General features: G+C 38.0%; 2 protein-coding genes across 5 annotated transcripts; one reads left to right on the plus strand and one right to left on the minus strand.

The window, feature by feature from the left end:
- Nucleotides 1-4,885: 4,885 nt before the first annotated feature.
- On the plus strand, nucleotides 4,886-15,756 carry LOC107087780 (thyroid receptor-interacting protein 6-like). Of its 4 annotated transcripts, none has more exons than XM_015379528.1 (11): nucleotides 4,886-4,965; nucleotides 5,420-5,456; nucleotides 8,947-9,160; nucleotides 10,028-10,131; nucleotides 10,913-11,026; nucleotides 11,336-11,920; nucleotides 12,053-12,149; nucleotides 12,245-12,414; nucleotides 12,498-12,676; nucleotides 12,780-12,900; nucleotides 14,200-15,756. In XM_015379528.1, the coding sequence occupies exons 3-11, from the start codon at nucleotides 8,956-8,958 to the stop codon at nucleotides 14,329-14,331; spliced, it is 1,707 nt and encodes a 568-aa protein (XP_015235014.1). In that variant the 5' UTR covers nucleotides 4,886-4,965; nucleotides 5,420-5,456; nucleotides 8,947-8,955; the 3' UTR covers nucleotides 14,332-15,756. The 4 variants fall into 4 exon arrangements, with proteins under 4 accessions (XP_015235014.1, XP_015235013.1, XP_015235016.1 ...); XM_015379527.1 differs by having other exon boundaries at nucleotides 4,936-5,076; XM_015379530.1 differs by having other exon boundaries at nucleotides 4,936-5,076; nucleotides 12,056-12,149.
- Nucleotides 15,757-16,539: 783 nt separating this feature from the next.
- Nucleotides 16,540-18,800, minus strand: LOC107087763 (somatostatin-1A-like). The gene is made up of 2 exons (XM_015379500.1): nucleotides 18,407-18,800; nucleotides 16,540-16,861 (listed from the first exon to the last, which is right to left on the minus strand). The coding sequence occupies exons 1-2, from the start codon at nucleotides 18,533-18,535 to the stop codon at nucleotides 16,667-16,669; spliced, it is 324 nt and encodes a 107-aa protein (XP_015234986.1). The 5' UTR covers nucleotides 18,536-18,800; the 3' UTR covers nucleotides 16,540-16,666.
- Between the last annotated feature and the right edge of the window lie 4,220 nt (nucleotides 18,801-23,020).

A 23,020-nucleotide genomic window follows, 5' to 3' on the forward strand; every position in this document is an offset into this window, starting at 1 on the left:
TTTGCAATCATCTCTACTTTCTACTTGTGACATTTTAAAAATAGACTTATTAGTTTTGTTTCATTAAAGCTCATTTTCGTTATGGCCTGTTGGCATTAAAAAAAATTTAAAACCATCAAAATAACTTGTTTCATCCAGACAATTAATTTCTTTGTGGCTTCACTACAAACCAAAATAAACAGTATTTCAAGATGATGCAAAGTTAAATTTGACACTGTTACTATTAGTTAAAACTGAGAACATTAAGTGTAAGAAAGTTATCAACCAGAATTGTAGAAAAATGTTCCTTTAATAGGGCAGTGCAGTAAAGCATCAGTCTTTTTTTTCATTTTTTTTCATGCATTACTTTTACTTTTATACTTAATTTAAGAATTTTTACAATTTCACTGGAATAAAAAGCTTAAATTGATAATTGATTCTCTAACTTCTACAAAAGTATTTTTAAATAGTAGGATTAATACTTATACTTGAGTAATAAACATGAATACTTTTGACACCTCTGGAAATGTTTGTCCATTCTTTGTGAAATAGCACCAACTCAGTCAGATGAAATGAACAACGTCTATGAATATTCAATTTCACTTTTGATATGGATCCTTTACTTGATTTAGATCTGGGCTTTAACTTTATACCTAGGTTTTTATTTTATTTTAACCATTATAAGACATTGACATTTTGGGTCAACGTCCTATCTGATGGTAAACCTTCACCCAAGTAATCTTTTGCAGCCTCTAGCAGGTTTTGTTTGGGATTACCCTGTGTGTAGCTCCATTCATCCCTCCAATCAACTTTGCTCAACTTTTCTTTCCTGCTTGAACAATACAACCTCAAACTAATAGTACCACATTTTACTCACAGAGTAGTTTGTTCAGGATACTGAGCAGTGCTTGTTTTAACCAACAAAGGAGCTTTTGTATTTAACCTATAGAGGTGACTAAGAAGATTTCATTCAACAACTAATTTCTTTACCAATTCTTTCTAAGAAGGATAGACTACTGATATTTATCTGATCAACAGATGTTGTCACCTATGATGTGAATCTCTGCAGCTCCCCCAGAGTTCCCATGATCCTCTAAACTGCTTCTCTGATTGATGTCCTTTTCTTAGCCTTTCAATTTAAGTGTACAGGCATATCTAGTTAGGTTGGGTTTCGTGCTGTTTGGATTTTCAGAGGAACTTAACTGCATTCTGTGTGATATTTATATCTGCAGTTATTTTTTTATAGCATAGATCCACTTTAAACCTCTCCATAACCATGCCCCCTGATCTGTTTGCTGTGTTCATTGATCCTCATGAAGCTGTTTGCTCTCTAACAAACATAAACGGAAAAGCCGATTTATACCTAGATTGGATTACACATGATTTTATTTATCAATTAGACTCTTAAATCAATTGGTTGCACTGGGTTTTATTTAAGGGTATTGTACCATATGTGCAAAAGATCCAATACAATATGCATTCAATTGAGTTATGTGACAGGAAGCAAAGATGAATCTGGCCTAAACGTTGACATTTTTCAATTTTTAAGCCATTCAATAAAAAGTTGCCCCACATCATTGCTACTTCTTTAAAAAAAAATGAGAATCGGAAGTATTGTTTGCATGGTATGTTAAGCAAAATGAGAGTGTGCCCTTCTGCTTTAATGTTTTCGGATGGAAGGTTGGATCAATTGTGAGCTTTGTTAAAATGAGAAAAAAAACAGAGGAAGAAACATAAAGGAAAACAACTATTAAGAAAACAGAGTGGGAGATGTAGGTCTATGCTACTTCCAGGCATTGTGAGAAGAACGGATGAGGGGGGCGGTTGAGGAAAAGTGAGAACATTACTAAACGGGTTCACCAATGGCCGGAAGCCGTTGAGTCTGTCCCGTTGGCAGAACCGGGCAACGCTCTCTGTGACTTCCTGCATCTTAGCCCATCTGTGAGTGCCCTTCAGCCACCGACTGGCCCTGTTTCTGACTGAAATAAAGACACTGTGTTATTAAAAATACAAAATATGAGGTTGTACAACCTGCTTTTTACATCTAAGGCTTCCAATCTTGGGGTGGTTTCCTGGTTTGCCTGGAAAGAACTATTAACCATCTGATAACACCAAATGAGGCTGTGATCTGACTTCAAAAGTTCCAGTCAGTGCCAAAAGGTTGACAATAACACAGATCTGAGTTAACTGCTTCTTCCTGTGGATGTAGAGCTATTTGGACATATAAGGGCAGAAAGCAGAGGCGCAAAAGGAAGAAGGGGGATCCCAAGGTAAGCCAATTAAATTTGTTTACTCTTTGACTGAAACAGAGAAAATTGATTAATAAAGACATTCTTCTGTTGAAGAAGTTACTCTGGTAAAGCAGATTAACATCACGTTTGGTTAAATGGTTGGAGAAAGAGAAAGAAATAGGTTGAGGGGATTAAACAGCTGACCCATAAATGATCAAGCACAAAAATTTCTAGGCCCACCTTGACATTTGCATAAAATTAAGCATGTAAAGTGAGGGTAGAAAGTAAATTAGGACCCTCTAGCTGCTTTTGTTGAATTTAAGAGGGAAAGGTATCAGCCTGATCACTCTTATGGACTTTGCTTATCAGTAGATGAAACAAGTCAAATTCAGACTGTGCAATATAAAAACCCAACAGCTCAATCTTATACTCTGCAGGTTACTTTACTGTAAAAAGAATATGGCAGCACATCTTAGGTTTGCAGAGTTACAGCTAAAGTAAAGGAGATATTTTGGAGCCATAATGCATTGAAACATGTTTGGAGAAACAAAACATTGCTTATCAGTCCATTGGTGGATTGGGGAAGGTTTTACAGCCGTAGGAACAGAGCAAATTTTTTAAATCTGTTAAAATATGAGTAAAATATCTCAGGAAGGATCATCAAGAGGTCGCACCAAAATGCAGAGGAAACATGTATTTAACAGCAACTTCTTGAGCTGCATACATTGATTCTAATAGCTATGTGGAAATAATAGATTTGTCCATTCAATCTCTAAAAATACCTTTAATGTGAAAGTATGGAGAAATACATATGAAGCTGTGTATATGCACAAGAACAAATTGTAGAATTGTACAACTCAGTTCTAAACTTGTAATGTACAAAGCATATGATCTCCTTCCAGATTGTGTGCAGGAGTTTTTTTGAAATTACAAAACACAAGCTTAGAGGAAAAGTACATTCAGTCTATAGCATATTATATAGCTATAAATGACTCGGTTTGTGCTCTCTCATACTCTTTGCTATTGTATTCTGTATCATACGTTATATTGTATCTTATTCTAATGTTTCTTGTTGTATTCTATAAAATAGATCACAATATCATGTTTGATATACAGTATATCAACCGTGATTTAGTATATGTTTTTAATTTGATGTATAACGTGTTGTTTTATCATATATGATTTGACCTAATGCTTTACTTACTGTATATATCATGTCATCCACAGACCATTTAGCCTAAAAAGCAGGCTAAATGGGATGTGGATGGGTTGTAAAATGTTGAAGTATTTTGACATCTGAAAGTCACTTTTTTTTTCCTCAAAATAATATTCTTTTACAGTGCTGAGACATACCGTAGTAGCTGCCTCTTTTGACATTTATGAGCTATTGATAATGGAAGCAGCTGGATTTGCCACCACAAAAAAACACTCTAAAATACAAATGTATGTGTTAAAGGATATCACATTTTAGTAGGTAAAATGTGAATCTATCTGATAATCTCACTAAGGAAATAGATCTTTTGCCTTTGATAACTACAAATTAGTGGCAATTACACTAATACCATGCTGCTTAGTGTTATGTCTATAGAGATGCCAAACTTTTGCATGAGCACTAAAGGTCCCCTGAACTTATTCAAACAGTCTAGAGCTGCTGTAGCTCCAGCACTTGTGTTTCATCCCTTTCTTTCATGAAAAACCTTTGACCCCACCCTGGCCCTACTTGTATATTTGGTCTAGAATCGCCACTGGTTATAGTCGGTCACAGATAAAATAAGAATTAATGCAGGGGCAGTTCTAGACAGCTGCCAACAAGGTGCCCTTATAGATTTTTTTTTCTGGCCCCTATTACTGTACTGAAAATATAATGCTAAATAGATTTGTTATAATATGTCTTGACCAAAGTATTTGAAATTGACTGACAATTTAATGCTTTACCATTACTGTTTAAATTGATATAACAATTATATAGAAACTAAGGTGTGCCACCTTAAGCTACAGCCGTAATTAGATAAAAATCCCACCTTCTACATCAGAGGTTCCAAAAGTGGGGCCTAGATTCCCCAGGGGGGTATCGTTAGAGAACAAGTGGGGGTTCACCAGATGGTTTTCAAAATCACTGTCATGTAATCCCTGCGATATATGGAGCCAAAGTATATCATGAAATACATAAATGTGAATCTCCCATGATATTACTAAATGTACCACGGAATAAATAGATCTATTCATTTAGCTGTCTCTAATACATGATTCAATATTAAATATTACATTAAACTGTGAAATGCACTATTGAATAACTAAATGTCCCATTAAAGAATTTAAGAATTTGAGTAAATATTTTGTCATTCAAATATATGTATTTAAAAAATAATATGTAATACTTCTCGTTATATCTATGAAATAATATAGAGTGAAGTTATTCTATTTATTACTTTTTGGGGGTTATAGGTAGACATTTTTGGATCCCCTTTTCTTTTAGGCTCACTTATTGTACTAAACAATGCCTTGTTGCCCTGTTCTTCTTTTTTTTTTTTTTTTTTGTATGAGTTTTTCTTTTGTCATCTGCCCCCATGAAAAAATGCCCCCACCCTGCCCCCAGGTAAATTTGGTTTACAACCGTCACTGACCTCATATGTCATATCAGCTGCGTTTGTGCTTTTATTTTGAAAAGCCCTTATGTTGACGTCACTTTAAGGGAACGCAGCCAGTAGCTGCTGCTGCCGCTGCTGCTGCTAAAGGCCTTCTGATCCCTGATAAAGTAGGTTAACGACGCTTTAGCAAACACAGAGGCTTTTCCGGGTAACTTTCACTAACCTGTGAAGGTTCAAATGGAGGTGTTGGTCGTGTTTGTGTCGCTGGCTTCGGGGCGGTGGGTATCGGTTTCAGCGTTGTTTCCTCTTCGGTCGTGTTGAAAGTTAGCCCGGAGGGGGGCGAGGCAGCGGGCACGAGCTCTGCTCCACTTTATAACATGGTGGGAAAAGATTCAACCAAACTGTTATTAAAGTTAATTACGGACACTTTTCCTCCATTGCGGATTTTTTTTTTCTAATCTTGGTGGGGAGTTCTGCCTAAATGTGACGCAAATTAAAAATTGGGTTGTGGTTAAAATTGAAGACATTTTTGTGTGTGAATTCAGACCGTTAATTCATATGAGAACAGCTGCCCATCTTGTTTGCTAAAGTTGCTTCCTTTATTTTGTTCTATTTGTGTAGATGAAACCAGGAGAAGAAGGACTGTGAAGTTACTAAGGTAGGAAAGTTATTTCCCCTCATAATGAAATACTACTTTTTTTGTAGTGTATTTCTTCACACTCGTTTTTTTCAATTCGTTTTATTATGATGCCTCTCTGCTTCATACATAAAGAACGCCTTTTATTTTTCGTTTTTGAAACGTAATAATGTCTTGTAAAAAAGTGAAACGTCAACATGTAGGTCAAACTGTAAAAAATATGACTATGTATGTATGTGTGAGATATAGATATATATATCTATATATAGATATCTATATATATAGAGAGAGATATGCTTAATGACTGTTTAAGCCTGGAAATTATAAAAAAAACAACAACAAAAAACCCTTCAATTTATAATCCCTCCCAAAACAAAGGTTACATTTCTAAGCCCTGCAAAGCAGGTCAAATGTAAACAACAACTGGCTCTAAAGCGTTTGGGGATGAAATTGCAGAGATTATTTTGCTGGGATTTGTGTGTCTGCTCTCATTCAGGATAAAATGGATGATAAATGTTCAGGGAGAAATGGTGGTAGTGGGAACCAGACCCACCCCCCCACCCCCGCTGCCGCCCCCGCCGCCTCCTCCTCCATATCGACACAGTTTGATAAATGCTGACCCAGCAGGGCTTAAATGCTGATACTACAACAACCATGCCGACAGGAAGTTTACAACTACAGCAAAAATGCATCTTATTTGTTGGAGTAATCATCATAATCCTCTTAGCCACATGGCTGGTGACATTGTCCAAATGCAAAGTATTATTGTCGCCCCACGGATGTTACATCTGTTTAATTTTTGCTTCTTTTAATCATTTCCAGACCTTAATCTTAGGTCCCTAATAGAACCAGCATTTTTACGGACCACAAAGTAATTTGTCATTAGTTTCTAATTTAGTAGTTTTCCAACATTTGTTTTTTTAATTGATTTCATTTTATCAACATTTATCATCTCTCTGTTTTATCATCCATCTCCTCAATCCTTTATTTGTTTTTTTTATTTGTCTTTTCTATTTAGCCTCCTGTCGATTCATTTACTGTCTGATGATTTATTTTTCTGTTATTGATCTGTCTATCAACCTGTCAGTTAGGATGTTTGGCCTGTTGGAAATCATTTATTGTCATCTTGTATACACAGCAAACAAGGAAAATTAGATGCATGCAGCTGTCCAACAGTGAATGAGCAGCTTAGCAGTCGCCTTTTGTATAACTGCTTCTGTCTCCTTGAACCCCAGTCCACCTCGGCAGATGGCAGAGGTTTCTTCCTGTTAAAAGATTTGAATCTGGTTTTCCTTAGAGAGAAAACTTTGAATTGATTTGACGATTAACTGGTGAACTGTAAAGAGACATGCGTTGTGAATAGGCGCTATAGAAATAAACTGAATTGAATGTGCAGCAGTGATCAAATTGGTAAACGCTGTAGGAGAAGAGGAAAACCAGTTTAAGATATGGTGCAGAAGGCATTAATGTGGGAGGTTCAGAGCAGTGCAAAATGGATAAACAAAATATGGTGCAAAATTGCAACAACACTGAGTTGAGTTCTGTTTAAAGGGATTTGAAAATTTGCCATGTAGTGCAAATATGTTTACAAGTCTGATGCAGAGTCTCGATGTGTGATTTCATTAGTATCAACAGTCTGATGGCGGTGGGGGAAAAGCTGTTGCACAACCTGCTGGTTGCAGGACCAGCTGGTCCTGTGATGTGCAACCCCAGGAATTTGGTGCTGTTGACCACCTCTATAGCTGAGCAGTTGATGACCAGTGGAGGGTGGTTAGGCCGATTTTTCCTGAAGTCAACGATCATCTCCGTCTTCTCCACATTCAGGATCAGGCTGTTATCTCTGCACCAGTCCACCAGCTGCTCCACCTCCTCTCTGTAGTCCAGGTCGTTGTCGTCTCTAATGAGGCCCACCATCTTGGTGTCGTCTGCAAACTTCACAATGCTATTGGTGGTGAACCTGGGGATGCAGTCATGTGTCATCAGGGTGAACAGCAGGGTGTTCAGGATGCAGCCTTGAGGGGAGCCTGTGCTTAGAGTGATGACATCAGAGGTGTTCTGTCTGTGAGGAAGTCTAGCAGCAAATCGCAGAGGGGTGTTTTGAATCCCAGCTGTTCCAGTTTGCCCATCAGATGCTGTGGGATGATGCTGTTGAAAGCTGAACTGAAGTCCAGGAACAGCATCCACACGTGGGTGGTGTTCTCCTCCAGGTGTACCAGGCTCAGTTGGAGAGCAGAGGAGATGGCGTCCTCAGTGGAGTGGTTCTGTTGGTAGAACTGGAACGGGTCGAATATTGGCAGCAGACTGGAGACGATGTGTTTGTTAACCAGCCTTTTTGAAGCACTTCATCATGATGGGAATCGGTGCGACAGGCTGGTAGTCATTAAAACAGGCGAGGCTTCTTTGAGACGGAAATGATGGAGGCAGACTTAAAGCACGCTGGCACTACGGATCGGTCCTGCGAGGTGTTACAAATGTCTGTGAGGACACCAGCCAGCTGATCTGCATACTTCTTGAACACCCGCCCAGGGGGACTGTTTAGGAATCCCAATATGAGCCACAGTACATTTGCCCTGCTGGCACCTTTCAGAGAAAGAGTATCCCTAAAGCACTCACAGACAGGTGGTGCTATACTGTATGTGTTAATAATTATTATCAACGACCCATCAGCACAAATTAATAGCATTGAAATGAAAGGAAAGGAAAATGGATGGATCCGGAACCAAATGAGATGAATGTTCCTCAAATGAAATAGCTGCAGGCAGAGAATCACAGGGGAATGAATCCTTCTTTTCACAAAGTGTCAGCTCCTAGAAAAGTTGTCCTGTGTTTCATTTAGCAGCTTCATCGGTTTAGATATAAACCTAGATGAAAGGAACTCATGACCAGAGAAGAATCCTGCTTCAGGGTTGAGTTTATAGACCGTGGAAAAGTCATCCCTTGATTCAGCTTGATTGCATTTTATTAACATTCTGCAGGCTCATTGTATCTGAGTCGAGTGACCAAGTGGAGTCAGCTGTTGGGTTTCCATGTCGATGTTTATCCCACATGAGACATTGTTAGGAACCAGGTGCTCTCCTGGACGCGGATAAGTATCATTACAGAATATTTCCTGCCTCGATTCGCCCCAGCCTCAGTTGGAAACACACGATACTCGGAGTAAACAACCAAACACAATTACTATTGTGGATAAACACCTGCTTCTTTCTCTGTATGATTTTTTTTTCCTTTTTTCTGAGGAGCTCAGACACGTGCACATGTTCTGGAAACCCCCCTCAGTATTAAACCTATTGCTTTCTTCCTCTTCTTCATGAAGGCTTTTGTTAGTTTTGTCTCCTGTTACCATAGGAAACACTGAAGTATCCCATGGTTTCCATTGGTTACCTGTTACATAAATACACAAAATCAGCAGCAGGGTTATTTTAAATATAATAAATAGATACAGGGCTGCTCAGTGGTGCGTAACTAGATACATTAATGGTATTTGACACCAATGTTTTATCTCTGACCCCAGAATCCTGCCATGTCCAGTCCCACCTGGCTGCCGCCGAGGACTCTAGACAGCCAGGATCGATCCGTCCCCCAGATGTCTCACTCCGCAGGGCCTCCCATATACCAAACCGTCAACAAGAAAGGTGGCCCTGACTTCCGGGGGCCAAAATATGCTCCTTACGACCAGAATGGAGCAGGGGGAATGGCGAATAGGTACATGGCAACTGGACCCACAGGTGAGAATGCTCCAAAATGTTATGATCTTGAAATAAAAAAATATCCCCTGACATAAATCAGTGAAAAGTATTAGTATTTCCCAGCATTACAGATCAAGCAGCTTTTTAGATCTATAAGTGGACATATCACCCATCCTTCTTTGGAAATCACTCGAGTTAAAGAGCTGAGAATATCAGTTTTCAAACCTTTTCATAAAAATTCTTAGTTGGATTCAGGTCTGGCCATTCTGTCAAGGAATTTCTAAGAAACAGCTTCTATCTACAGGGCACCGGTGTGACTAAGTCTGACTCTGCTTAGTAATCATGCAAAGCTCTGACAAAGAGGAAGTTTATTTTTGTTTAAAAGGCCCAGTTTGGGCTGATGAGTAAACGAACTGAGTTCTGTTTAGTGCTTATCTTCTGTAAATGTTTCCACAGTTCAACAATAAAACCTATTCTCCGCTTTAAACTGGTTAACATTTCAGTTTGAGTCACAGTTCCTCTCTTCCACATTGATTGTGTTGAAATCTGCTGGGAAACCTACAGGGTGATTACAGGAGGCTCCGGTGCAAGGTTACGGCCCTCAGCTTGTTTTAGTTTCTGACTCCTTGCATTCTCACAGCCCTATTTTTATTATTCTCATTTTGATTTCATTGTTTTAAATGAGACTGAACTGTCCCAATTTGATGCTTTTAAAGAAGTGATGATGCTTCCTTTATCCTCTACAAGAGGAAACATCATAACTGGATAGTCAGCACACTTTTTCACATGCTTATCATTTTAAACTCCGCTCTTTGGTCAGTTTACTCTTTGACTAAGAGGCTTTGTTTAAGTTGAAGTTGTGCGTATGAGTACGTTAACATAAACAAATTATTTTTCTAACTCCAGGTGGGCCCATTCATCATTCATCAAATGATCACTATTATCCTCCCCATCATGGCCACAAAGAGGATCGAAGCTGGAGCTCTCACCTGGACAGCTATGATATGATGGTGGGGACATTTTCTGCACTTTTTCCTCAACAGTTTTAAGTAACTAATCGGTGAAGATGTCTATCGCACTTTTTTATTGCAGTAGAATAAATATATCCATTTAAACATTTAAAAGAATTACCTTAATGTTTATGAATAGTTAATTACAAACATTTTTGTAAAATGCATAAAACTGGTGCATTTCAGTTCAGTCAGATTTGAATCTTGTCTCTGTGCACAGAATGTAGTGCAGGGTCTGAAATAAAGAAATCCTCATGCACAAAACCAAGCAGTTATCCTTTCTGGATCAAGTTTGTGCGCTAGTCCTCGCCTCACGTTGAGCCCTCTGCACGTCCACATTCAACCATAAATGGTCCATGTAAAGAACCACAGGGATGCGGTGTGTATTGAAACAAGCCAACTGATCAATGTTATTTTACGGTTACCAACGGCAACTGTGGGAGAGTAGGCCAAATAAATGAACCGAGGAAGTGGTAGACCTGTTGGTGACTGAGGTGGAGAGTAGAAGGACATCCAGGTGGTGTTGCTCTAATCGCTAACTGGGAGATCTCAGAGTTATGGATCATTTTAATTCATTATTTTCTTCATAAAAGTGGCTTCAGGGAAAGAGAACTGATTCTTGAATATTTTTAACCGGATGAGGGAATTTGCATTGGTAAGAGCTGTTTCACAGGAACCCAAACGAGGTTAATAGCTGCAATTAATTAAAATAACAATTATTATTACAACTTTTAAATGATTAGATTAACTTTGTTTTGTTGATTCCTTTCTGGTTTTGCAGCATCGTGGTCCTGAGAAAAGCACCAACTACCACTCCAAGATCGATGCCGATATCGACTCCCTCACCAGTATGCTGGCTGACCTGGACAGCCACCCCCAGGACTCCGCCAACCAGGTAAGACAGTGGGAACTGTAGGAATAACTACAATATTTGACCCTTTAGAATCTTTTGGAAATTTAAGTATATGATGAGAAATCTAATGATTTATGATGGGCGGTTCCTGGATAAATCAACTGTTGATGTGTAGCTGTTCAATTTGTTTATGTGCCCCATGGAAACTTATGAGCCAGATTGACACATATATTAGAGGTAATTTCATTAGAGCAAACTTCCAGTCTGCAGGAAATGAAATAGTTATTTTCCAGCCCTGACTTTGGTTTTATTTTAATAGTGAACAGTTACTGATGCTGTGCCTCCTCTCAGCTCTATGACAACGTGCCTTACAACAAGTACATCTCAGGGGATCACTACAAGTCTGCACACCAGAGCGCAGCCCCGACTCAGGGTCGGCCGTCCATGGGCTACAGCTCTCACCCCCAGAGTCAGTACCACCCAGCCCCTCCGTATCCTAGCGAGCACCAGACCCCCCAGTACTCCCACCAACAGGACTTCTACTCCACTTCCACCCCTAAGCCCTACCCGCAGCCCGTCCCAGCCTCCTACACCACCGCCTCCACTCCCACTGGGCCCCGGTTCAGCGTACAGGTCAAGACGGCGCAGCCCGTCACCTACTCTCAGACGGGGAGGCAGGCGGAGCAGGCCTACACCCCTCCCCCTCCTCGTCAGCACGTGTCTCGGCCCCCGGCCCAGAACCAGGCGGGTCCACAGGGCTGGTACCCTCCACACCCCAACTCGCAGGTTCAGGAGCTGCACTCCGAGGGAGGCTACAAGGGCAACAACCCTGGAGCTGGAGGGAGAGTTAACCAGGTTCCTCTGTCTAAGAGAGGGATAGAAAAGACCCAGACAGCTCAGACGTCAGCGCAGACGCCTTCTTATCAGTCCAGCAAGGTAAAGAGCTGAACATGCTGCATCATATTGTTTGGTTTGTTTCAGTTTATGAATAAGTGAGAAAACACAAAGTTAAAAGAAAGCAACACTTCAAATGGGCATATTTCCCCTGTTGTTCCATTTTTTCTCCAGCTGGGGGCGGCAACAACAAGACCTGAGGAGGAGCTGGAGCGGCTGACCAAGAAGCTGGTTTATGACATGAACCATCCGCCTGCAGAGGACTATTTCGGTACGATCAGTTTGGGATTCTTAAGTGGTGACAATTAATTTTTTCTTTCTAATATTTACTTTTAATAAAAGAATAAATGGAGGTTCTGTGCTCAGGTCGCTGCGCGCGCTGCGGGGATAACGTGGTGGGCGATGGCAGTGGCTGCATCGCAATGGAGCAGGTTTTCCACGTAGAGTGTTTCACATGCATCACCTGCCACGCCCGACTGCGAGGGCAACCATTCTACGCCCTGGATAAGAAGAGTTACTGTGAGAGCTGTTACATTGTAAGTGAGGGAACCAACTAAAAGATGGATCACATTTTAGTTTTGTTTCTTCTAAATCCTCCTCTTCCCTCCTTTGTTTTCAGAGCACTTTGGAGCGCTGCTCTAAATGCTCCAAGCCCATCCTGGACCGGATCCTGCGGGCCATGGGGAAAGCCTACCACCCTCGCTGCTTCACCTGCGTGGTCTGTAACTGCTGCTTGGACGGGGTGCCGTTCACCGTGGACGCCACGTCTCAGATACACTGCATAGACGACTTTCACAGGTACGCACGCTTCCCCCCTGCACTTCACAGAGCGCCGTCTCTATTTCCCCAGCTGCTGTTTTTTTTTTTTTCTGACTGTCCAAAGCGGCGTCTTTCTCAACAGGAAGTACGCCCCTCGCTGCTCGGTATGTGGAGAGCCAATCATGCCAGAACCGGGCCAGGAGGAGACCGTCAGGATTGTAGCTCTTGACCGCAGCTTCCACGTTCACTGTTATGTTTGTGAGGTGAGTCGGACATCATGAGTGGAAAAGAAACTCTTTCTTACACTCTTAATACTGAGTTTAATTGGGAATGATTTATGTGAAGCAATTCTTTTTTAATATGGAAATAATTTTATTTAAAAAACTAAATACATAAAAAAGTGTGTACCGTATTTAAAACTATTGTAGATTTTCTCTTTAAATCTTGGCTGGACTTTAAAATAAAAAATTTTAAATTAAAATATGATTGGTTCATGAGGTGCAATGAAGCATTTCAATTAGGGCTGAAACAATCATGATTAATCCATTATTGAAATAATCGTCAAATTATGCAGTGATTCCCAACAAGGGCTATGCGTACCCCTAGTGTGCATTACAAGGGGTACATGAAAATATTAAATTTTTGCGACCTGCTGCTGTCGTCTGAAGGCGAAGGTCGAGGCTGTCACCTGGTTTAATTTAGTTAAAAATCTTATTTAAGGAACCTTTTGCTATCTGATTATTAATCAATCGAAAAAAAAATCGAAAGATTAATCGATTTGCAAAAAAGTTGTTAGTTGCATCCCTAGTTTTAACACACATGCAAACTGTGTTGATACTGTGTAGCTGAATACAATGACACCTGCTGGACATTTAAAGTCACTACAGGTATTCTCTTTGACATTTACAATAATCACAGTAAGAACAGCAAACAAATAAGTCACTTTGAATACAGATAAGTTGAATGATAACAGGGGAACAGGATGACATAACTAGAAAATAAAAACAAATATTAGATGGTCTTATTCGGATGAAACCTTTCTTTTGCCTTGAGGCTGCTCCATATTTCTTGATTAATTTCATGATAAACAACAAAAGATCAGAGGTTTTATTTTTTTGGCAGAAGCGCTTATAAACACAATTCAGTGCGTCAGTCAGTCAAAAACAGCTCCTGTATCGATCACGCTAATTTCTAGAAATAATACCCGCACCGACACGGGTTTTTGTCTGTTAAAGCTCGACACATGCGGCGGCGCATCGCTGTTGCTCGACCCATCTCTAGGTTTCCAAGCATTAGAGGGACTGATTGCTTTAATTCATTGTTAAAACTGAAGCAGAACCAGACCATGAAATATGTCTGTGACCCAACACCCACCAGGTAATAAATTAGCTTCCACAGGGCGGTGATTTACATAAACAATAATTTCCAATGAAACACTCAACTTTTCCAGCCAGATTCATGTGATTCAGGGGAACCTTGCTAAAACAACCAAACATTAGTCAATTAACCCTAACGTGGATTGATTGGTGTAAGGTAAAGACTTGTATGTTTGTGTCTGGTAGGAATGCGGCCTGCTGCTGTCGTCTGAAGGCGAAGGTCGAGGTTGTTACCCGCTGGATGGACACATCCTGTGTAAGAGCTGCAGCGCCCGCCGCATCCAGGACCTCTCGGCCAAAATCTCCACCGACTGCTAGCAGATCTCCTCCTCTTCCTGGTTTCTGCCTCCCTAATCTTCAGAGATCCAACCCCCCCAGGCAGCACATTAATAACGGCACGAACAATCCTTATCATTTCCCCCTCATTTGTTGTTGTCTGCATCACTCTGCCACTCTTTTGTTGATATTGTTGTTTTTGGTGCACTATTAATCATGTTTAGCTCAGATTAGTACGACTGTAGCCTGATCTGCAGGCAGCTTGGGCTCCACTTTCCCTTCGGTACTGATTATATCTTTAGGAAAAAAACCTGTTGGGACAGCACAGTTTCAGCTCACACCTATTGTCTAAACATATTTCAAACACGGGGAAAAGAAGAAAAAAAAAAAATCTATTTTTGTAAAACACTATCAAAGAACTGAACTGCCTCACAGTTTGCATACAAGAGCACAGAATCAACATAATACTGTGATTGTAAATACGGTGCTGGTTTGGTTTGTAAGCCTTTAGATCAAAGGAACGTCCTGTGAAATAACCTCGACATTTAGACGTGAAGAATGTGCCGTTAAAACAACCAGTTTTTACTCCTTTAGCTTGTATTAAACACTCTAGCATTAGGTCCTTTTTGCCCTTTAGCTTCTAAATCCGTCGGTCAGATATAATGCTTTGATTTTTGCTTGTATTTGGTGTTTGTTACGTTCGAACTGCAGGCGCAAAGAGAAATGAATACGAGACTCACAAGGTCATAGATGTATCATTAATCTGATCCTACAGAAATATTAGAATCATGTCCGTTCTATAGTGGCTGATTGATGTAGGATTGAATGCGCGTTTAAAGTGGGTTGGTTGCGTTCATAGTTGCACTCATGCTGTCAGAGTTCAGGCTCTGCAGCGACAGTATTAATCGCGGCCCAAAAGCTCCCACACAGGCTCTGAAGGGAAGATAAAGAGCGGAGCCTGTAGCCTTGGTTTATAGAAACTGAGGTTTCATTGTTAAACATGTCCTTTATAAACATTTTAAATGAAAATAAGCAACAAAAAGCAATACCTATCCTACTGTTGCTGTTGTCTGTTACATCTATTTTATTTGATGTTCAGATCAGAAATCTTTAAACATGAGCTGAGTCTTTTTTTTTTCATGTTTCAAATAAACTTATTCAGAAGGATCCACCTTTTGCCATTCTGTTGTGTTAATGGAGGCAGGCTAAAACAGTACGGAGGTCTGCACAGGTCGTTAGCCTGCTATAATAACAGTGATGGCTGGCGCTCCCATTTCCACAGCAGGACTTCTGTTTGTGTTTCACGATTGAAAATCCTTCACTGTAACCAATTTACTCTGTTTTTTGTTGTTGATTTAGGGAAAAAAAATATCTGCAACAACAAGTGGGGGAGGGGCAAAGCTGCTTAACTCTATGGTCAATTTAATCAGAGAAAAACTGAATTTACTCTGGTAAATTATTTCTCATTAAAAAGGATGTAAAGTTACAGATTCTGTCACGACTTCCTCATTTTCAGAAGCCATAATTTATAAACCAGCCCATTTTGGGGAAAAAAAATCTGAATTTGTTAAATTAATAAATGCTCATAGTTACTTTAGAACCTGGTGTCATGTTTTAGGTTTACCTGTAATCATTTAGGTCCTATAATTGACCCTTTGTACAGATAAAAATAAAATAACAGAACATGTTTTTTAAGGGCTCCAGATCTGAAAATCTTACCTGAAGGATTTCATTCAGATTCACTCCTATGCTCTTTCCTAACTTGTTTTACTGTGAATTCAGCCAAAACGCTTCAATTTATATACTTTTTCCCCTCTATTGTTACTTTATATCTAGAAGTGTTTCACTTTCCACCATTAGGTTAAACATTTCAGTGCTGCTCATACCTTTAAGTTGCTGAATCATGGCATCTCGTGTTTTTTAAGACGTAGGGTGATCCTGCAAGCGTCAGATTCATTGATGTTTTTTTTTTGTTTTTTTTGGGGGGGGTCTAAATAAACATGTTGAAACATAAAGAGCAGTTATTTTAATGAGTGTGCACAAAAGGGTGAATACATCTAGAACAGTTGAATGTATTAGTTTAGCATGGAAACACGTTTAAGCATTAAGTATATTTTCTATGTTATATGTAATATTTTCTGTAACCTAATGCAGTAAATGAAGGATCAAAAGTTATTTACTCTTTATTATCAGCAGTTTGAATACCAGAGCAATCATATTTACTGAAAAATGAATAATAAGAGCCTTTTTAAAGACCACTGATTGATTCATCTCTATATACTTCTTACTTTGCAATAACTTGCTGTATTGCAGGAGAGGATTTATTTTATTTTAAAGCAGAAACATCCCAGGTTGAAAAGTCCTAACATGTCTCATGCTAACATGAGGTGAAAGTCTTCCAGAAGAAGTTTCGGCAGCCGGCCTTTCGCTGTCTGTGAGCGAAGCGGATGTGTCGCCTCATCAGCCTCCCCCTGCCGCTTAATTCATCCTCCTCAAGGTCGCGGTGCATCATTTCTCCCCTGGACGCCATCAGCTCCGAGATAAACCTCAGCAGGATCAAATCAGTTAGATCCTGAAGAACGAAAAAACACACTGTTCTTTAAACTACTTCAGCAGAAAATATATTTTGATTTATTAAAGGCCAGCACAGGTTACACATCCTTAGCATTACTAATATGTAAGAAGTAATTTACAGAATACAGTCCTAGAATTATTGGTAATTATTAAGCCTTAAAATTGTTGCTAAAAAAAAAAAAAAACATGCAACAACTTTATTTTCATGTCTTAATTTTTCTAAAGTATTAGAGTGAAAATACTTTAGTGGAGGCTTAATAAAAAAAACTGCAGAGAAATTTTTAATTTTTTTATTTTAGACGCATCACGCTTTCAGAAATAATTTAGCCTAAATTGTTCAAATACATTTGAATTTCATAAAAATTTTACCCCTTTTAAAGCGGTAATGACACAATTGTAATAACTTAAAAAAAACTTTATACACAAAAATACACAAACGGCATTTAAAAGCTTATTTGTTTATATCATAGTCAATATTTTCTAAGAATATAAGCAATAATTATCAGCAACATTGACGGATTTATTTTATTTTTCTGCAGCTTCAGATTAAAGTGAAAACTTACCTAAGAAAAAGAAAAACCTAAACTACTGTACAAATTTTGCCTATAAATATTTTCCACTTAATACTACCTTTTAAAACTGTTCAGCTTGAACAGTTATGTTTATTTTGGTGGTTTAGACCTATCAAAGACAAAACTGTTGAAACAGTTAGAGGATTAAATTGGAAAAGCTTGCTTTAGAGGAGGTTTGAGGTTTACCGCCTGCTTTAATTAGGCGAAATAGCACCATCTAGTGGACGGACTTCGATGTTGCTCTTTCCAAGAACAATTTTTCAAAGCTTGGTTAAGAGGCCCACTAGGTTGGAAAAAAATTTATAAATTGAAGGGTTCAGTTGTTTTGACGAAAAAAAATTATGACAAAAAGGGTAAAAAAAAATAACAACTAAAAAAAGTTTAAATATAAGAAAGAAGTAACTGTCAAAACACCACTTCTGCAATTAGTAACTTTAAACCCTGAAATATTTAATAAAAACAATGTTAACATTCTGACTGATTAAAACTATTTAATCATTACCACTTTATTTCTATTATCAATATTTTAGCTTTTTGCACAAAACAAAAATTGTGATTTAAAAAACTTGATTTGATAATTCTTCAGATCGAGCTGTGCCAATATCTGAAAACAATTTATTTTTTACAAAGTGATATGACCACTGGTAAATTCAAGTACAAAAATAAAGTGCCAAAAGAGGCATGCATATCCACACAGGTAAAATAAAATAAAAAATAAAAACAGAAATGAGAAATAGACTGTAGAGTGAGGGCAAATGAATAACATTAAATATACAATAGTTGGATACAAATAACTGGAATCTAGTAGGGTAATTTGGTAAAAATTTATCATTTCCTTTTTCTAAAAAAAAAACAAAAAAAAAAATTTAATTTAAGATGTTTTAATTCAGCAGAAAAAAATGCTATAATACACCCCTTTAGATCCTATAAGACTGATTCTAATCAAAATAGATATTTGTCAGTAAACCTACCTCATCACTTATAAGTTCTTCTTGTGTGGCTTCTAGCAGTTCGTTCACTCCTTCAGCAGCACTCACAGGAACCACCAGCATGGAGGAACACAAAGCAAGTAGAAGAACCTGCATCTGAGAGCAAAACATCTTCCCACAACCAACTAAGGCTAAACCCGGCAGGTCAGTAATGCAGGAGCCGATTGCAGAAAGATGTGCAGATCTGGAATACTTTGTCTTCAAATCCTCCTCATCCAGGAGCCAACGGAGGGATGTGATTGGTGGAGAAGACTGGTTTTAAGTGGAGGAGGTCATCTTTAACCTTGATGACAGTGTAAAAAACTTACACATCCCCAAAACATCTTTTAAAAAATCTTAAAATACTCACTTTAGGTTATTTAAACACATACTGGAATATATTTCAACTTCACCATAAAACTGCACAAACTAATACTATCAGATTCATTATGTTTTTCAGAATTAGCCACTACAGGAGCTTTGCAGGGGACCCATCATAACAGGAGAGCTGCACACTGTGCCTTCCTGTTGTTGATCCAACATGACTCAAATGTTAACGGGTGGACATTGTTCAGCACTCGCCCACAATATCATCACTTTGAATCAGCGGTAGGATGATAATTAAAGAGATTAATTGCCCAAATGTCATGCTGCAGGTACACAATTATACTTAACATTAATGCATTGATCAGAGGTAGATGCAGAAAACCTAGCTGCTTAAATCTGAGGTTGTGCAATGCCAATGTGCTACTGCTCAAAGTTATGTTCATGAGGTAGTCTATCCTACCTGTCACACTTTAATGTTCCAGGTCGTCAGGCAGACTTAATATTAAAAATGAATTTAGGAAGTTTTCACATTGATATTTCGTATATTAAGAGGGGGGAAAGCTGACCATATAATGCAAAACTGGTGGAAACATGGCCAGTGTGATAACTGGCTACCATCACTTTAAAGGGGAATACTTCAGTCTATTTTTTGTATGATTGTTTAACCCTTAATAGGGCAAATTACCATTTTTGAACACTTGCATACCCCTTACAAATGTAGTCCCCTCAGTGAGGTCTAGAAGCACAAGATCTATATCCAGCCATTCAGTAAAGATACTGCTGCTACATGGCTGTACATCTTATTTTGGCATTTGACCAATTATACGAACCCTTATATGATATATTACCTACTGTAAATTAAGTTAAAAAAAAAGTTAACTCAAGAAAATAAGGTAAACAGCTAATTGAAAAGTTAATAAGTTAAAAAGCCTAACTAACAATTATATTTAGGTTTATAAACTAAAAAAGTTTAAGTGCCAGTATCAGCATTAATGCCTCTAAGGTTATATTGAACAAAAAACAAAACAAAACAAAAAAACATGTTTCTTTCACTCTCAGTGTTTTTCATGAATTTCTTGTAGAATCACTTTTGTTTTTTTTTCTTAATAAATTGGTTATTGACATTATTGACATACAAAGGTAATACAGTGATGTCCTGGATTCAAATAACACTATAGGCTTGAAAGTTTGATTTTCGAAGTTATTTCACTGAGTGCCCTATAAAGGGTTAAGTTCGGCCATATCAGAGGAGTTTCCAGCATAAATGGCCTGTCTCCTGTAGGTTTGAGCCTTGAACTTCACTGAACTTCTTTTAAAAAAAAAACTTTTTTTAGCCACTAAGAAGGAGGTCTTCAAAAGGGCTTTGCAAAAGTTTTGGTTGATTAGACTTTTTTTTTTTTTTATACTCCCCCTGCAATTTTTTCCACTAATTGAAATGTCTTTAAATCGACATTAACATGAATTCAACACACTGTAGTAAACAAATAAATGGAGGCAGAAGATGTCATCAATGCACACAGGAGCTCTTTTAAGCTGGGCACCGTTTCATTCACAACACCTGTCCCATAAACCAGGAATCACAATCAGAAATGCTTTAATAATCTCAGGGAGAAAGTACTTTCGTTACATTACCCCATCTGTAATAAAGTGACTATAAAACCATTTGATAAACACAACAAATAATTTACAATATAAATTATTAGGGGGTCCCTGTTCCATCTCACCATCAGTTTGGGGGTCCTTGGCCTGGAAAACGTTGAAGACCCCTGCACTAAAATGTAGACATGGTGGCTACATGGTGTGCTAAAGCTAGCTTCCAGTCAGTTTTTGATATTTTTATAACCTTCTAACATTGAAGCCAATAGAAAAAACAACTTCTTGGCTGTTTTTCTAATCTAAATCATCCGTTCCGGCAATGGAGGAGTCGTGGCTCTGTAAAAAGCATTTAAAAGCCCCTTCCAGTGAAAATGGTCTAAAACACCAACTACAGTGTGATTAAACCTAGTAAAGAATTTAACCTCTGTCACCGCCACAAATAATATGCTGCAAATTATTAAGTTGAACTTTTGTTATTCAATGAATAGTTCTTTTTTTCACCACAATTTACCAATATATTCTTTAAAAATCCTAGAATGTGGTGATCCGGGTTTTGTATTTGAAAGGCTGCACACCACGTGAGACTGGATGATGATGGTGCATTATCACCATAAGTCCCTTTCATTTCACTAAAACTCTCCTGTGGTGTACGTCCTTTCAAATACAAAAACTAAACCCCTGCTCTTGCTCAAGATGCTCCATTTCACACTTCACTCAGTTCAAACACCTTTAAACCAGAAACCACAATTAGTTCAGCGCTGTAATGTGCCACTTTAGAGATATGAGTAATGGCACATCCAAAATTTCAAGAAGATCAAAAAACTGGAAGTGAGTCAGGGACATTACTTATTAAACCCCATGTAGGGAAATGTTGGGATAAACTTTCACATTCTATTTATCCAAATTTTTACTCCGTTTTCTGTTCTCAGTTTAATTTTTTTCCAGATATATTCAGACTTGGTCAGTGTTAAAATGTAACTCCATACTTAAAAACAAAATGTCTAGAAACCATTTTTTTTTGTTTTTAAAAGAACACAAGAAGCCACTATAATTCAGAGCTCTGAACATTTATTGACACCAATAGTTGAGAGTTGTAAAAGCCTTTAAAATGTTCTCATAAAGATGTCTGGTGTCAGACTTTTTGGTGAACTATTTTCATGCTGATTTCTTAGGATTTATTTAAAGGGTTCATAGTGTCCTGCACCCCAACTGGGTTTACCTGAAACTTAGGAAAAGAACCCGACCCAAAGCAAGACGGATCCACCCTGTAGATAACAGTGGGCATCAGGTGATAATTGTCATAATCATGCTTTGCTGCATGCCAAACTATCCTGAAGTGACTTGTTCTGATAGGAAAAGAGCTATTTTACTGTTAACCTTCACCATAGTTGCATTATCAAAAAAATGAATAAAAACAGACAAAAAAATAATATTTTCTGCTATTAGATCAAATTAATGGTAAGACTTTTGTCAAATTTCCATAGTGTTATTATGCTTTTACAATAAATAGAATATAGATTTTATTTCAGGCTTTTACATATGTTTTTTTTTAGCAGTGTCAACATGGATAGTGCTGTTTTAGAATGAAAAAAATTTTAACGAAGCATAAAGTCTTAAAAAAACGACAACTCTCGTTCCAAATTAATCTAATGTGAACTTTTCCTCTTTGCAACAGTCTTGTCATCACAGTATCCACTAATACAGGGAGTTTATAAATAGCTGATGACCTTTTCTGAATGTTTTCCTCTTTCTTCTCACCAGGACTCTGACTAATAAACCTGCTTCCTTAGTTTATAATTAAACTTATCTTGACTTAAAGTAGCGTTTTCCAGGGAGATGGGTGTGACCTTCCAGACAGGTCACAACCGTCTCCACACATGCTGCAGTAGGAGATGACATCCTGCCAACATATTTGTCATAACTAATAAGTATTTAACAAGGTACTAATTTAAAATAATAATATATATATATATATATATATATATATATATATATATATATATATATAATAACAAATGTATGGACTCTTGGCATCCTTCACTCTATTGTTTGTGTCTAACTAACGAGTTAAAGGCGTCAACTAGTTGGACTTTATGTGGAAATGGCTTGCAAGAACATACAGAACTGTGCCAAATTTTTAAGCTAATTCTATAAGTTTACGTTTTCCTTACGAGCCGTCAGACTTTTTTGAATTTTGCATGTTTCTCTTTTTCATTTTTGCTGCTTTTCTGAAGATCTTAAGTCATCATCATGATAAGTGCATCCAAAAATGCTTATAGCAACATCCAAAAGTTAATTTATTTCAGCTAATTGATTCAAAAAGTACATTTATTTATTATAGTCATTAAATATTTCAGTTGTTAGTTAGTAATTTTTATTATGACGACTTATATTATGACTTAATATGGCTTGTCGGAAAAAAAATAGAAACCTACTTATGTACTGAAATTTATCCATTTATTGTATCACATATGCACTCAGTACACAGAAGGGATATTTGCTTTGAATGGCTGCAGCGATGCACTTTTATCCATCTCAAAAGTCCCGGTAAGATGCTTCTAATGTCACTTGTTCTGATTTGCTGGCCATGTTCTGTATACGTTTATTCCCCCCTCTCCATTCATATCTAATCTATTGGTGGAGTCAGTCTAACATTGTTTTCTATGGTCAGTACTGAAGCTTCAAGCAAAAATC

This window comes from Cyprinodon variegatus, unplaced genomic scaffold (genome assembly GCF_000732505.1).
Source record: "Cyprinodon variegatus isolate N-32 unplaced genomic scaffold, C_variegatus-1.0 Scaffold193, whole genome shotgun sequence".
In the NCBI taxonomy this organism is placed as follows: domain Eukaryota; kingdom Metazoa; phylum Chordata; class Actinopteri; order Cyprinodontiformes; family Cyprinodontidae; genus Cyprinodon; species Cyprinodon variegatus.

Excerpts from the sequence above, each read along its gene's own strand:
- LOC107087780 (XM_015379528.1), top strand. The coding sequence starts at position 8,956 with ATGTCCAGTCCCACCTGGCTGCCGCCGAGGACTCTAGACAGCCAGGAT. Across the intron at positions 10,132-10,912 it reads TGGACAGCTATGATATGATG|CATCGTGGTCCTGAGAAAAG; the intron begins GTGGGGACATTT and ends CTGGTTTTGCAG. Across the intron at positions 12,415-12,497 it reads ACTGTGAGAGCTGTTACATT|AGCACTTTGGAGCGCTGCTC; the intron begins GTAAGTGAGGGA and ends CTTTGTTTTCAG.
- LOC107087763 (XM_015379500.1), bottom strand. The coding sequence starts at position 18,535 with ATGTTTTGCTCTCAGATGCAGGTTCTTCTACTTGCTTTGTGTTCCTCC. Across the intron at positions 16,862-18,406 it reads AAGAACTTATAAGTGATGAG|GATCTAACTGATTTGATCCT; the intron begins GTAGGTTTACTG and ends TTCGTTCTTCAG.